At 41.1% G+C, this 17020-nt stretch overlaps 1 protein-coding gene across 1 annotated transcript; it reads right to left on the bottom strand.

The window, feature by feature from the left end:
- Positions 1 to 3433: 3433 nt before the first annotated feature.
- Positions 3434 to 9991, bottom strand: LOC104950937 (uncharacterized). Its single transcript, XM_010777545.1, has 6 exons — positions 9958 to 9991; positions 9652 to 9722; positions 9321 to 9431; positions 8536 to 8633; positions 4899 to 4968; positions 3434 to 4145 (listed from the first exon to the last, which is right to left on the bottom strand). Exons 1-6 carry the CDS (start codon positions 9989 to 9991, stop codon positions 3894 to 3896), a joined length of 636 nt encoding a protein of 211 aa, XP_010775847.1. The 3' UTR covers positions 3434 to 3893.
- Between the last annotated feature and the right edge of the window lie 7029 nt (positions 9992 to 17020).

Here is a 17020-nt window from a genome sequence, read left to right as displayed (position 1 = left end):
GCTGAAATGTAATGTGTAAGAAGACAGTGAAGAATTTAGATTGAAATAATACATGGACACTGGGGGCTTGAATGTGTGATAAGAGAAGAAAAGAAAGTAAAAAGGCTTGGAAAAGCAGCAAAATATTTGAACTGCAAACGTTTTAACTAAGTTGATGGCGAATGATCTGTCGCCATAACAATGGCATTTGATGACATCCCATAATACGCTTAGATGCGTTGATGACTGCATTGTTACCAAACCTGTGAAGTTTTAGGCCGTTTGAAGCATTTTCACTGAAGTTATGAGAAAACCGTGTTTCATGGCGAGCATTGTGTTGCCATGGCAACGGCATTTGAAGAAATCTCAAAACTGTCCCGTAGATGTCTTCACGGCAACATCGTGTTTTAAGGCGAAGGATGCGTGTCCATGGAAACGGCATATGGTGAGATGTCAGATTTGACATATAGCTGTTGAGGCATGGACCGGTGATGTACAAGCGAAGTTTGGGGGACGATCGGACCGTGTCCATTACTCCAATGGACAGCGACATCGTGTTTTATGTCGAGGGATGCGTTTCCATGGAAACNGTCATTACGGTACCGTCATGGTCAATGACCACCAAAACCGTCGACCACACCTGTCACACGGTCTAAGTACGACCTTTTACTTAAGGAGTAGAGGTATCTCGAAAAGTCGTCTGCCTTCGTACCATCAGACCGAGATTTCAGAGAACATGTGTCGCCGTAAATGAGACCCGAACTACTTGTGTTCACCTGGTGTGGTCGTCGACCTGTAACCGAGGGGTTTTGGTAGCGATGACGCACCCTTGAGTGTGCCTAAAGGTTCGGGGTTGAACCTAAAACGAGGAGAGGTCCGGAAGAGAGGTCTGAGACCGCGAACTGAAGGTTTACTTATGCTCTCCTCTGCCCACGGGAAAGCGAGACTTTCTCTGAAACCTGGTGACAACGTTTGACAGGTCCGACGAAAAAAGAATCGGGTCAGTCATGCGGAGAAGGGCACAGAACTCAAAGTCTTTCACCGAACTGGTACCCTTATGCCGAGTAACATTCGGGGTAAAGGCCTGTGCAGACACTTGTCACTTAAAACCTATGGGGACCTGAGGTCGAAGTCAGGTGACAGAAACTTCGAGGGGGTTTAAGATGCTCTGGTTCGCTGAGAGAAGTGTTACGACAAATTCCTACGCCAGTAGGAGAGACCAACACGTCGCAAAGGACGTGTAAAGGGGGAGGTGTCTGGGGGAAAAACACCTACACGAAACTTTGACGTGAGACACTTGCGAACGAGAAACTCTTTACAGGAAAAACTACAGGGTGGGAGGACTACCTCCCCCACAAGTTACTGCAGGAGACCTGTCGTTCAGTCTAGTCGTCAGAAGGGGGTATGAACACTAAATCAAAAATGACTTGGTTCGTAACTCACAAAAAGTTCCGAGTCCTTTGGGACGTCCACAAAGCTTCAATTTAATCTGCTAAGTTCACTATGCAACTTGTGGGATGATCATAAGAAATATAAATGCTCTATCCTATAAACTCAAAGAATTCGACATACGGGTATTAGTCGTTATAATTTACTTATTTTCCGAACGTTATTAAAATTCAACTAAAGACCATTCTTAGGTCTTTACATATGTAAAACAAAAAATTAACGTAATGTCTTTTATTTCTTGAAATAGTGTTATAAGATTAAAGACTCTGTCAGGACATAGTTCCTTTTGCGGTGGTAATTCGGAACAAAAGGAAAACGATGTAACTCAGATATACCGACATTCACGACAGAGTACCGGACTTTACAGACGTCGTGACTTGTTCATAACGTAATCTTGCGAAATTTACACCGGTGTCTTGATTAATATAATAAAACGTTATTTATTTACGACGAAACCGCCCCTCCAAGCAAAAGACTACGTGTTGGTGGACAATAACAAGAGGTCACGTGTGTTGTACTGCGAGTCGGACAACAAGAGAAGGTAGGTTTGAATTAGTTGTGACTACTTACTACTAAGTTTATTCTAAGGAGACCTATATCAACTCGGTAACAAAACGAAGTTGAAACGGTTAATCTAGCCGGAACGAGGGGACGCCAAGCAATGTGGGAGCTGTCTGTATCTTTGTACTACGTCACACTTTCCGTCGTCTCGTCTTGGCCTGCAAATTCCCCTGACCTGAACCCCATAGAGAATATGTGGGGTATTGTGAAGAAGAAGCTGAAAGACACCAGACCCAACAATGCTAATGAGCTAAAGGCCGCTATTGAAGCATCCTGGGCATCCATAACACCTCAGCAATGCCACAGGCTGATTGCCTCCATGCCACGCCGCATTGATGCAGTAATCCGTGCAAAAGGATTCCCAACCAAGTACTGAGTGCATTAATGGACATTTTCAAATGTTTGATTGAGTTTTGCTGTTATAAATCTTTTTTTTTTACTTGGTCTGAGGAACTATTCTAATTTTTTGAGATAGGATTTTTGAGTTTTCTTAAGCTGTATGCCATAATCAGCAATATTAAAATAATAAAAGGCTTGCAATATTTCAGTTGATTTGTAATGAATCCAGAATGTATGACATTTTTGTTTTTTTAAATTGCATTACAGAAAATAAAGAACTTTATCACAATATTCTAATTTTCTGAGACAGTCCTGTAAATGTTCTATACACATCTCTCATTATCCCATTGATGATGCAAATATCAAGCTTTCTGGGGAAGTCATAAGTGGAATTAAGTACATTTGAAGTGGACCTATTATGCTATATTGGAAAAATATATTGTAGCCATGCCTCACACTGCTCATACCCCCTCTTTTGCACCCCTGCCAGAACAGTCCCATTTTAACATTTGCTCCCGTTTAGCATTATGGGTGTCATAGGGCATAGACTATAAAAGTCTTACCCAAGGGTGAATCATAAAAGGGTCGCGTTATAAAACAATTCACTCACAGATTCATAATCATCAAGGTGGAATCTAACTATATCCCAGATAATTGTTATTGCATCCAGGGGCAGAAACAGGTTTATTTCTGCTGTAAAGTTGGGCATTTTAACATGGGGGACTATGGAAATGTATCTTTTCTGCAGTCATCGCCAATAGATGAACTGCAGTTTGTGGCACTTCCTTATTGGCGTCCCGGCTCTGCCCCAGAGTTTGCCACTTGGTTGGCACTCCCCCTTTTTTCTTTTTTTAAAGCTGTGGGTACGGAGGAAAAGAGAGAGGATTTCGTTTTCTGTCACTTTGAGAGTTCCCTGACACACCGGGGACACATATGTATGTATAAAAGACATCAAAAAGTGCATTTTGCATGATAGGTCCCCTTTAAAAAGTCTAGCTGGGCCAAAACACAGTTTGTCCATGCCTAAAGCACAAGTTTTATTTGAATGTTTTTACAGTTTATTCTGTTGTAAACCACTTTGAATTGCTTTGTAGAGGATTGACTGTGTTTGTCTGCAACCGTTAGCAAGTATTGCTAACAAGCTTGCAGTAATTTATAACACTATTTCCAAAGGCATCAGATATGTCAAAAGCTGACTATTTTGGCTCTTGGCGGAGTTATATTGGCAGCTATTTTTCCAAACATGTTGTTGACATTCCTGTAGTTCTTTTCTCCAAGTCTGAGATATCGTGGATGTCGGAAAGAGTTTCAGAGAAGCTGTTGTGAAACCTTTTTCCACTCAGCTGCTCAAAATTGCAGTTCAAACCATTTGACTTAAAGCACCAATTTATTTGTATTTTACATGCTTGAATGACTAGGCCTTTAATGACAGATTAATACTTTCAATGTAGCATTACATAATACCACAGTGCCTAATTCATTCCCTTGAATCTAAGCTCTCTGTTCGTACAGTACTGACTGTATAGTGGCAGTGAGGCTGATACCTGGCATTGCAGTGAAAGAGCTCAGAGGTTGCTGGAGTCATCGAGAGGGTTGGCGATGACAGACTTGTGGATGAGCATGAAGAGGGGCAGGTGGGCCAGGAAGTCCAGCAGGTCGAGGGGGGGTGTGCTCTTCAGCTCCAGCCTGATGGCCTCCTCCTGCTCCAGGTGGATTCCTCCGGCCTTCAGCTCCAGAAGAAGCTGCTCCGTGCTGATGAAGCCCTGCAGAGCTCCAGCGTCTCCATGCTGCTCCTCCAGGAGGAACAGGAACAGTTGCTGCATCATAATAATAACAATTTTCATAAATAACAGTATAAAAACGTCAATTGGCCTCACTCTAAGCACAGAAGTGGGTGTGTTTGTGTGTGTGACTCAGGTAGCCTCGTATTACCTGCCTTGTTTGAGTGCACCTGTTTGCACTGTTAACGCAGTCAAGGTGATAATTGTTGGGGGAGGGGGAATAATCCTTCTGGCATTTTGCCGATTCTCATGTTCCTCCTGCCTTTCAGTTAGTAAGGACTTCCTTCCATGAAAGAGGGCCGGGCCTGGGCCAGCTGCTAGCCAGTCCCGGTCCATCTGAGATCAGCCGTGTGTCCCGGGCTGATTACAGGGCAGGGCGGAGTGGACGGCATGTTCACTGCTGGGCACTTTAATGAGATTAGTGCCTTGCTAATCTATGAAAGGGAAAAGCACCCCTCTCTTTCTCTCTCTGGCTTGCTTCCCTCATTTCTATGCATGAGGGCTGAGTGTCTTTCATTGGAAAAAAAAGCTAGCTTTACAAAGCATGCTTTGGAATTGCTCTTCAAAGTGTTTACTAGTATTTATTACATTATAATTATACCTGCGGAGCCTTAAAAGAGAGGCCGAGACATTGTTTGTGTCATGAATGTGACTCATGGGAGAGTTAATCTGATGTTGCGCGAAGGTAATCAAGTGCACCTTGTGAAAACAGAGTGCAAACATGTGGTGGGGAGTTCTTTTCAGCACACATAAAACAGCATGAGAATCTAAGCCAAACCTTTACATTACCTTTGCTTTGAAGAGCCTCACTTCTAAGGAGCGGAAGTCCATGTTGGTGATTTGTGATCGCATAAACTCACTGGAATAAGAAAAAAAAGTGATCAATTGGCTAAAGTTGCTTCTGCATGAACATGTGATCATGGTTTTCAAAGAAGTGCTCTACTGATTTAGTGTTGCATTTTCATAAAGTGGGGGGAAGACAGAGAATACATCAAGAATGGTCAGCGGAGGTGAATATATTTTGTCCCTTGTGGGGTTCAAACTTCTACACTTCCCATAATGCATCTCAATTCATCTCAAAGTGGTGAGTTGCAACTTTGACAATCAAACGATTGTCCAAACAGTGTTGTTGTGAATCACAAAAACAAGTGTTGATAAATACTTGGCTGCCACTGAAGACATATTGAGGACACTCGGCGGTGGCGGGTGATTTTTGGCGGGTCATCCAGTGCAATGTTGTGTTTGCAGAGCGCTGTGATGGTAAAGTGTTCTGAGCCCATTGTGGTTGCTCACAGTGGCCTGGCTGACAAACAATACGCGGACACACGTGGACATCCCGCCACAGTAACGGATAAAACTGGTTTTTGGGACAGTGGGTGTGGTTGGGGGGTGCTGGAGCAGGGTGAGTGGGGGTTCGTGTGGAGGTTTATTTAGGGAGGGGAATCTTGACCTGGGCACACTCTGGTGCAATGTGAATACTGGCAGACCAACAAAATGTAGGTCCACTGGGATAATTGGAGGGAGACACGACCAATTGTATTGGGACAGAGCTGTCCTCTGCAGCGTGTGGCACAGCGACCGTCAGCCCGGCTCTAACGAGGGCCCGGTGTTAATGAGCCCCTCCTCGCTCAATGGCCTGCAAGAGGGAAGAATAGCCAAGCACTAGGCCAACGAGTGCAATGCACGTCTGACTGCTCCCTGCACTGTGATTGGCCCTTGTCCTCCAACCCGGTGAAGGCGGGGGCTTGACGGGGATGAGGCGAGACAGGGCAGCTAATGATCATTAATTGCACTTGGTTTGCAGAAAAAGAGTCCGAATGCTGGTGTGCTAAGGACACTGGTGTGATAATGGCGGGCGTAAACGAGGTGCTTAGGGTCCGCTGATGGACTGAGGGGAAGATAATAGCAGCCTAACCCATTTTCGTTGGCCCGCCCTCCTCTGGCACCCTGCTGGGGCCGACACAGAAGACTTCTCGCTTACGTAATGCCCAACATTTTTGGCGCTCTCCCCGTTGGTGGGCTGGTATACAGACCTGCGGGGGGTGAAGGGATGCAAACACATTCTGACCTAGTTTGACTTGACAGAATTGAGAGTTGTTTTGGGATATATTTGAGCGGGACTCGTGTTGTCAGACAGTTTATGTGGCGGGGGGCTGCTCTAGTTTCTGCTGTGTCATGTTTTCACCAACATTCAGAGGTGGAGAGAAATTAAATGAATGTAATTGTCGCAATAACGTACAATTTTGAAGTTCTTGTACTTGAGTTTTTAGACTTCCTGCTAGTCTTTACTTTAAAATTAAAAGGCAAATATTGTAACTTTTAGCTCCACTACATTTATTTGATCAATTTATTCACTTTGAAAATTCAGATTGAGATGAGAAACATAAACAACAAATAATGGTTAATATGGTTAAACAGGTTAATATAAAATGTTATTCATTCATGGCTGGATTTCACAAGCTACCAAGCAGTTCATATAGTAAAGATGTGCAAATATAATACATAATCACATTTTTTAATTGGGCTATTGGGCAGATTGACTCACTCCCTCTTTGAAAATGTGGACTTTTACATGTTGTCAGAGTTGTTCTATTTTCAGTTTAGTAAGAGATGTAAGTATTTTGTCCAGCAGTGCCATCATTAGTGCTCCTTCACTCCCTGATTAATTTAGTCCGGAGAGTTTCCCGGAGCGAGGACGCTTACAGTAACTCTCCTCGCGCACACATGCACGCTCACACATGCACGCTCACACATGCATGCTCACACAGCACACAAGCATTAAGGACAGTGACAATAACACTGATGGCTCCACTGATGCCGTTTGGGAATCCTGCATGGCAATGTGCTTCTTGGCAGGTCATGTGACTTGCCCTGAGGGAATGTGGCGCTGTGTGAGGTGGACTTGTTGGGGAGCACAATGCTACACAGGGACAGATGGGCTGAGTCAAGGGCCAAAACAGCAAGGGCAAGAGGTAGGCAACAAGAAGGCCGGGGGAGATTAGAGACATGAGAGGGGAGGACAGTTAAAGTTGAAAAGAAAAGAGGAGAGCGACGGGGGGAAGGGTGCAATTAGTGCGAGGCTAAATGGGAAGAAGAAAAATAAATATTCGAAAGAAATTCAGGAAGTACCTCCTCAGATTTCAAAGTCTTACATGATCAGAACATCTGATTGTGTAACTACTGTAGCAGCTCATTTCTTAAATAGGATTAGAGACAACAGGATTAAGTGAAGCAGGTAAGAGGATCAATTTAGTTCAGTTGGGATGAGATGACAGAAGGATGCTATTGTTTTCGCCATGTTTAGGAGCCGGCATTATGAACCCTGATCTTCTTCTTATTTAAATTGCAAAAAGGAGTTTTGTGGAAAGAGGTTTAATATGGTCATTCATTATCATTACTATAATTGCCTCCATAGAGAGCAGACACCCTGGTTTCTCTGCTCCAGTCTCCAGTCCTCCTCTGATACGGCACACAAAGGGCTGGCCGTAAATCAGAGGACCCATGACCCTGACCCCGTCCTCGCTGAGAGGGAGCTCTCACTGCGGGGTGAGGGCTTCGGGAGCAGGCTTTGACCCTCAGAGACCTCCAGAGCAGGCATGGCTCCACACACTCCTGTCTGTAGGAAGCTATACCCCCTCAGGCAAAAAAAAAAGCGATGTGTGTGGGAATCTGCGGCATATGGGTCATAGAGAATCATGTTTTCTGTCTGCACTGGGTTCAATGTAGGGCTGCAAAGAATTATCATTATAAATGAATCTGTATAATATTTTCAAAATGAACTGTTTTGACAAGAAAATATCAGGAAATGGACAAAAATGCTTTTATACCTCCTCAAATGTTTATTTTGTTCTAAAAGCCAGTCCAATAAGCACATTTATTTATCATAAGAAAAATTTCAAGGCACTTTTCAATTAATAAAATGCCTATATTTTTATTGCATACTCATGATGGACCTCAAACAAAACTCCCTGATTATAGCTTGATGGCAAAAGTATCTGCTCTTCTTTAGGTCTAACATGATTTTTATTACAATAAAGGCATTTTTAAGAGTTTAAAAGGATTGCTTTTTAGAGTAAAGGGTTTTAGATGCATCACAATTCAAAGATACACACTCTTTTTGAGTCCAGAAAGTGCTCCTACCCAAAAAAAATGCAAGCACATATATTCAATAAAAAAAATGATATAAATAATTATTTTAAGTGCTCAGGCATTTGCCATTATCACATCCAATGTCATGACTTTGACTTTTGAAGTCATACGTTTGAAGACACAAGGAGAAGAGGATCAAAGGGAGAACCCCACACGTCGACAAAATCACTGGAACAAATGTGCGTACACACACACTTATTCTTATTTATGGCAGGTCGTGGACTCGTCTTCCTGCTTTATTGAGGAGTTCAGAGTGTGTCTGCTGAAGGTCACTTACTCCATGGTGGCTATTTTCTGTGCCAGGCTCGCAATCACAGCAAAGAGCCTCAGGTCCACCAGCCCATCTGTCACTCTGAAGTCCACCATCTCCAGGATCTAAGACAAAAAGAACAGAACCTTGGTTCAGACTGAGACACCTCAAAAGGTATGGGATGGATTGCCATGACATTTTATGATCCACAGATGATGAGTGATGATTTGGGGAGGCCCTGACCTTTTCCTTTAGCCCAGACAAAAGGTTAAAATGTGTGGTTTTGAGTCCTAATAGATTGCTGAGAAACTTGATACACACATTTGTAATTAACTGTACTTCGGTGATCCTCTGATTTGACTTATAGCGCACGGTAAGACATTTCCAATTTCAAGACTAAAGGCCTGCAAAACTAACACGTTGCCATCAGCTCAAGATGTACTACATCGGTTATGTGCTAATTAGCTCATTTTAGCATGCCAACACTGAGATGGTGACCATAGCAAACATTTTACCTTCTCAACATCGACATGTTAGCATCCAGACTTTGCTATGTTACAGAGACTCCATCATGTGGTTTAAAATGTTATTTTGCAAATTGGTTTTCCTTTAAAAGGCTATACTTTCATATTTATTTGCAGTAAATGACCTATAAAAGCTTAGATCTCTTGCAAAAGCGTTATTGAAGGTTCATGATTTAATGTAAAAAGAGAATTCAACAATCTGTTCACTATGGATTTATTAAAAAGTTTTCGTTTCAGTGTGTATGTAAGTAATGTATGTATTCTTTTTACACGGTACGTCTACGGTACCCTATAGACATAGATCTCTTCTTTGTCCGACAGCAGCTCTGGTGGGATGATGTTTTTAAGAGCAAGTAGAACCTGAAGGCCGGAGAGGTAGCCGTCGCCATCACTGTCCTCCTGCAAAGAAATACAAAATAAAAATTCTCAGTTAAGGATCCAATAAGTACACCAAACGCTTAATGTTCTATTTAAGAAAATACTGAAAATAAATGTCAGTTGAAGGACTATCATCCTCGTCATTGAGGAAAGTCTCATTGCTCGTAATAGGGTGCAACACATTACAGTGAGTGAAAGAAGATATCCAGAATAAAAAGGGTTTAAAAGCCTTTTCACTTACTGCTTCAAAAGCTCTTTTGTATTCAGCCAGCTTCTCCTGACTGAAAATGCAATACTTTGCCAAAAAGTCGACTGCAAACAGAAGAGAAGAAGACAAAGATCAACCTTTAGAGCTTGTGGAATGCATATAAACTGGACTTTCTGACTGCACAAGAGCAATATTTCATTTGTGTAATACATTTGATACTATACACAACAGTGGGCTCCAGCCTGAGTAACAGAATTAGGCTTCTCTGTGTGTGCGGAGTGGATTAGAGCAATATTTCTCTCCTCTGGTCACACCAGGGTCATGGAGTGTGGACAATACAGGGCGAGGGGTTCACAGGCGTCCAGTTGGCCATGATGAAGGGGGGGGCAGAGTGGCACTTGGCTGCTGAGTCTTTCTTTTTTTCATATAAAGAAAGAAATTGAGATGAATAGATGATGGAGGCACAGCGGTCAATCGCTTGAAAAAAGTATTTATTCTAAGGAAATTTCTTCTGGGAAATGAAGACAGCATGAACAGAAAGAAGAAGTGAATAATAAGTAAGAAACTGGAACTTCTGAATTGCTCTAAAAGACCAATTATGAAATCTAATCTTCAACCATTTTAAACATCATATGAAACATTTTATTAACCAAACAGATAATTGAGAAAAATATTGGCAAAACAATTGATCTTTAATATAATTGATGCAGTCCTACGTGTTCATCAAATAGTACCTAATCTCATATTACTGCCTTTTTAAAGATTCCATGTCCTATTATTATTATTATATACAAGCTAAACAAAAAGGCGATTTCTTTAGCTCAAATGATGAATATTAAGGTGTCCGAGATAAAAACAATGATTACCCAAGGGGGAGCAAACAGAGGCTAACCACACCCATGAATATTTCAGTAGGCAAATTTGGGATGGAAAGTGACTTGGAAAAAAAAGGGGTAAGAAAATGGTGGCTTTTAAGCTGCTGCCACTTCAATTTAGGAGATGAGAATGAGTCTACTGAATAATGAATCTATTCATCGGTTTGGAGAAGAAAGAGGAGCCACAGAGTTGATATCAGTCTGGACTTAAACCCCTGGACCTTTGGGGTTTCTCCCCAATAGCAGGGGGGCTGTTTGAATCCGCCATTTATCAGCTTAGGCCTAATCGAAACCAGGCCTTCCCCGGCCTCGTCCTTTCACATGCAAAATGTTACATTCACATCTAGTCAAATTGACTTGTTAAAGCTTGGTTGATCAAAAAAAAACCTGCGGTCTGCTTCACGCATCTGTTTGCAAATATCTGTGATGAGCAGGGGCTGCAGGACCCCGATCTGCAGCCCCTGCTCAGCCTGCATGGGACCAGATTGAAAGTCCTAGCTCTTCAAAAGACACCAACACACATTCACACCGTGGCTGGATGGATCAGCGCACCGGTCAATTTGCTAAAGTGAAATGGAAGCTTATGAGAGAGTGAATAGATCCACCTTCTCTCTTTTACAACTGAGGTTCACTGACCATCTGGAGGAAAGTGAGAAAGTGAGCCAGCAACACAGAAATGGAAAGATTTATATTTGTTTGTGTGTGTGTGTGTGTGTGTGTGTGTGTGTGTGTGTGTGTGTGTGTGTGTGTGTGTGTGTGTGTGTGTGGAGGATACAGATGCATTATTATCTTTTGAGTCTACCGGTTTTTTTTTCTTCATAATATACTTAAATTCTCTTTGAGGGAACTCATTGTAAAAATAGCCAAATTCCCAAAAATCAGCACTAACACTACTTAACTTCATTTATGTGTTTTGATCTGGTTCATACGTTTCTTCTAGTCATGGGTCACTTTGCAGATCAGGATCAAACCTGATAAACACATAACATATACATGTATGATTAACAGATACTGCTACATATGAATCTTCATTAAATTGTGCAGTAGTTATTCATAAAGTTATCTTATTTTGTTTTGTTTTCATCTTGCTCAATACGAATCTGTTTGGCATCATATGTTTGTATTAAATATGTACCAAAACATTACCAGGCAATCATTTAATGGTTTCAAGCCGACATTAGACAAATTTGCGTTTGCTTTCTGACAGGGCCATTTTTATATTTAATGTTTTTCCACTGTAGAAATATTGATTTAATCAGCAAATAAATGACAAGAAATGAAATTACAGATATACGAGTTGATATAAGATATCTTTTGAAACAGTGTCTGAAAAGCATGTGTTCGGAGGCAAAATGTGATATTTTAACTTTTAGTCCTCGAGATTGTGAGAAACAGCATTTTGATCCCCCTGTCTGTATCTCACACAGAAGAATGACAATAAAGTTGACTTTGACTTGAAAATATTACATATAATGTTAAAAGTTCGATTTTTAATTGTATACTAAGGTGAAGAGAAAATGCTGAAAGAATCAGAGTGTAAGGAAGTTCAACATCAGACCAACACACACAAACACCCCCATGCAAAGTGCAGTGGTGGAGGTCGGGGGGGGGGTCCTGGCTGAGGGGAGCACTCCGTCAGGGAATCATCCGGACAAAAGGTGCAGTGGAGTGAGAGATTGAGGGAGGAAGCAAGGGCGGGTGGAGGAGCAGGACAAAGCGAGGCAGCAAAGCCTCCTGCCTGATAGCCTTATCTGATTCCACTCCAGCGCTTGATGGCTTTTTTTTCACCCTGCCTTTAAAGCGCACAGGTTGTGCCTTTGGAGTGAAGCCTAGCAGAAAATGTTAATCAGGAGAGGGACTGTGTGGAGAGAGGCGAGAGAAAGGGGAGAGTCACTCTGTTGAGGCCATAATCTGTAATGAGACCGAGGTGATTCAGTTGCAATTGAGAGAGGAAGAATGGGGCCATGATGATGATGATGAGCAGGGAGGTTCACTCTTTCACTGGCGTTTGTTTTTCTGTTTTGTTCCTTTTCTCTTGCAGAACTACGGCTCCTGCACCGGTCTGCAGGCTGCAAACAGCCGTGGGTCACAACTCATTTAACACACACTTGGACGTCATTTTCCATGTCTGCAGCTGACAGATGAAAACCACTGCTGACTGCTCCTCTGACAACTATTGGTAGTCATCTGTGTATGATTTATACTTCCTTTTGCAATGCTTTTTTTGGTACAGCTGAAAAGTGACCGTAGCTCTGAGTAACAAAACTTTCCCTGATATAAGGTGGTATCAAATATTTAATATATTGTTTCTTTGGGTACATGAAAAAAACATTTTGTTGGAATTAAATAACTTTGAAAAGCAGCGAGATTAGTTAAATTAGTGTTCTCCACGGGGCAGGACTCAAAAGTAAAAAACTGGAAATACTGGTGGGCCAAAATGTGAAAAGCAACAAAATAGACCAATTATAAAATCCAATCTGCAACTTTTTTGGATAATAGTTGAAATCCTTTCTTCAATCGAAAATGCCCAAACATTTCTGTATCCAACTTCTCTTATGTGGGAATTTGTTGCATATCTTTGTGTTTTGCTCTTTTAGTTGTGATTAAACAAACGTCACTTTTTAGAAACTTCTTCTTCATCTTTCACTGCTTTCCGAAATGTTATAGAAATCTATAAAATAAAAGTATAAAAAAGACCTTGATGTCATTAATAGTTGTTAATGTTGAATTTTGTAAAGGGACATATTTTGGCACCATCATCACCATCATTATTGCTAAAAGTGCTAAAAGACATCTTGTATCAACTTTTAACGGCTTTACGGAACTAAGAGGAGCTCCAGTCAGTAGGTCACCATGGAAGTTAAAGGCATGTCTCCTAGCAACATCGTTGAATCTCCTAGCAACAGCTCAGATATTTCGTGCCACAGATATACCTAAAAAAGACTCATCCTGCATTAAAAACTGGAAGAGAATACATGTTAGCTGCAAAGTCATTCACAACTTTTCACAGCAAAAAAAAAGTAATGTCATTAATTTAAACTGCATTTAATTATTAATTGTTTGGTTGTTTGTGTTAAAACATCATGTCTTTTTGGGTAACTTTGGCTTCTTTTAAAATGGAAACTTTGGTAGAGAAATATTACACAATTATCAGAGTATTATCTTAGTATCAGTACTAAAGTCAGGTACTGTATCTTAAGATAAACTCAGCCCTTCTGACTGCTTATATAAAATGTAAAACACACACACACACACACACACACACACACACACACACACACACACACACACACACACACACACACACACACACACACACACACAAACAAATACACAAGGGCCTATTGTGTTTTTAACGAGTTCACTTGTTTGTTTCTCTACTTCCCGCTTAATCCCAGACTTTTGTTTCTGCTCATCATCACACTGTATAAAGTGTCCCATGATTCCTTTAACAAAGGTCACATTCAGCGGTGGAGAGGAGATGACCCCCTTTTCTAATAGCAGGAGAATGTCAGAGTGCAACATGCCCCACATATAGAGCCCCGAAATATGAGATTGAGAGCGCGAATTTAGAGCAAATAGCATTCACACACAGACAGATAAAAAGAGTCTAAACCGTTTTCAACTGCAGCATGTGGACGAGAAATGGGTCTGTCGGATGCTTTTGGCTTAAGTCCTTAAACATGTGATGATGCTGTAAATAATGCCTGAACGCGGCAAGACAAAGGCGTAAAGTGTGATGTGTGGAGCTGTAATATAAGAAGGTGAGAGGTCTTGAGCGCCAAAGCAGACCTGTGAACCAGGCCAAGCGTATCATTTCACAATAGTATAGAATGAGCTATTGTTGCACGTTCGGACCACGCTCCACATCAAAGGTAAAGATCGAAATCTTATCTGATAAAAGCATTACAGGAGAGGCAGTGCAGACCAGCAGGAGGTGCAGGAGGGGTGATGGAACAGGTTTCCAGACAACATCTGCACAAAGAGTATAAGTATAAACACCTGCAGTAAATGCTATAGGCATTGATGTAGTGGAAATCAATGTATCAGTTAAGTTTATTTTCTATCTTCTCTACTATGAGTTTGATGCTATGATATTGTATAGTATGTATGTCATACATATTTAACTGAGCCTATGAAGATTAAAGGATTAAGATTAAAGGATAAGTAAACTGAGTCCTTGTCACAGGAAAGAGATTCTCATACATTTATAAAATCTCATGAATGTTTTGTTTTTGTCATATGAAATTAATTTAGACCACTTTCAAGATATCTGTTTTTATTTGTGTTTAAGTGCATTTTTCTGTCATTCAAGAGGTAATCATTGTTCTTTTATTCCTTGTTTTAAAACATAAAACATGAAATTACAACTGGGGATTTTCCATCCGAATTATTCAGGTAATGCAAGAAATAATCTTACGAAATAACAGCGTTTTTTAAGTTTATAAGATAACCGATTCACAGTTTTTCCGGACTCTTAAAGTTAATGTAAATGATTATATTGTTTTTACAATCATATAAAGTTTTTCTTGGTAATTCTATAATAGGTCTTAGGTACATGTTGCTAGTACCCAGGGCATCATCTTTTGCCTGTCACATTGCCTTCCTGCATTTGCTAGCTTGCTAATGTATTGGCTTCGCTAGGAGCCGACATTAATGTCCATGACGGCATAGACTTCTGCTGTTGTACCCACATCTAACAATATCCATTGGAAGGCAGCAAATTACTATAAAGATCCAGACTCTTACAAAGACTGGTACATCAATATTCTGAGTGCATTAGGGAGCGTGTGCTGGTGTTTCTGGCCACCACAATGTAAAGTGGTAAACAGTGTTTGCAGCCTTCTCCTGCTGGCGCTGTTGTTGTTCCATGAACACACGACTCCTCCCACTCACTTTCTCCAAAAAGACAGAGGAGTGTGTGTGTGTGTGTGTGTGTGTGTGTGTGTGTGTGTGTGTGTGTGTGTGTGTGTGTGTTTGTGTTCAAGGGGGGTTAGGTCTCTGGNAGCTCCAACAAGGCATTTAGGACTGAGAGTGAATACTTGGTAAATACACATACTATACAGAGATGCTGTATGAGAAAACAATGTGAGTTTGGAAAATTGCACAAGCAATTTTCCAAACTCACATTGTTTTCTCATACAGCATCTCTGTATAGTATGTGTATTTACCAAGTATTCACTCTCAGTCCTAAATGCCTTGTTGGAGCTCCTGCCCCCTCCCTGCCCAGTGTGCTCTGATTGGTCGGGACGTTGCGAGGCTCGTTGTTGCTCGCCGCTGCTGCGAGCTGCTCCGAGGAGCGGACAGGTTTCCGGGTCGGCGATACAGCGAGAAACAGCGAAACTCATCCTGAGCACACACAAACACTCACAGCCGAAGTCAAAACAATAAGTGTGGCTTGATATTAAGTAGGAAAAGGTTTATAACGCTGTGAGAATGGGTCTGCGGAGAGCATTTCTCCGCGATCCCAACTCTTCTATTACCAGCGTTCAGAGAGCTCTATGCAAGTCAATGGGGACTCCCTGTTAGTTAGTCAAGGGATCCTGGTGTGTGAGGTGCTCCGCGGATTGGTCCATTTGGGGTTAATTTTGGGTGTTCACACGTCACAGAACCCAGGAAGCAAACAATGGAAAATGAGAAATCTCCAACGAGGCGTTTTGGGGCAGCATAGACTGTGTTAGAGTTTTACTCGCTACAGGGTGTACTTTGAGGGTTTTGACTCTGCAGACCGTTTACATGCATACAAACCTTCATAACACACAAGGGGACGGGTAATAACCGGAAAAGCATGACATGGGCCCTTTAATGTTTATTTTACTGCATGGAACTTACTTTTATGTCAAATGTATCAGAAATAGATTTCTTCATTTATTTCCGGGGAAGTTGGGTTTTGTGACAGTTGTGCCATTTTAAAATATAATAATAAATAGATAGATTAAATAAACTACATTTATAAAATGTAATACAAGCATTCATATAAACATAACATAAGAAGTTAAAGTTAGTATGTTCATTTTAAATAATAAATAAGGTTAAGATATTTATAAAAACATAAGAAATTAAGTAAAAAGATATTTTCTTCCGTTAGCTATATCTTCCTCATTTTACTTTCACTTTTGAAACACAGGCAATTTGTGTATACTACATAAGGTTATTTATTCTTTTTAAATGACAGTATTAGCTCTGACACAAAAGAAGTCTCCAAAGTTTAACATTACTCAAATAGTTTTGTTTGGGCTCTTGAGAACTGACTTTTTGTTTATTTGCGCCATTTATTAACAGCTACATACTTGTACTGCTAAATCTACCACAGAGGTGAAAATGTTGCCCTTCATTTCTTCTTCAAATCTGCTGCTATTTCTAATGATATAATACAAAAACAAAAATCTATTTAAAGTGAGTTGTATTGTAAGTCATTGGAAGCAGGCATAAACATTCCAGTTTTGTTTTTGCCTCAAAGAAAGATGTCCACATGTTTGTATACTGATTGGTAGGAATGAAACCCCCCAATAAAAGTCTGTCGCACC

This window comes from Notothenia coriiceps, unplaced genomic scaffold (assembly GCF_000735185.1).
Source record: "Notothenia coriiceps isolate Sejong01 unplaced genomic scaffold, NC01 NC01_scaffold00000339, whole genome shotgun sequence".
In the NCBI taxonomy this organism is placed as follows: domain Eukaryota; kingdom Metazoa; phylum Chordata; class Actinopteri; order Perciformes; family Nototheniidae; genus Notothenia; species Notothenia coriiceps.
The sequence above is the reverse complement of the archived record's forward strand: the minus strand, read 5'-3'. Positions and strand labels throughout refer to the sequence as shown.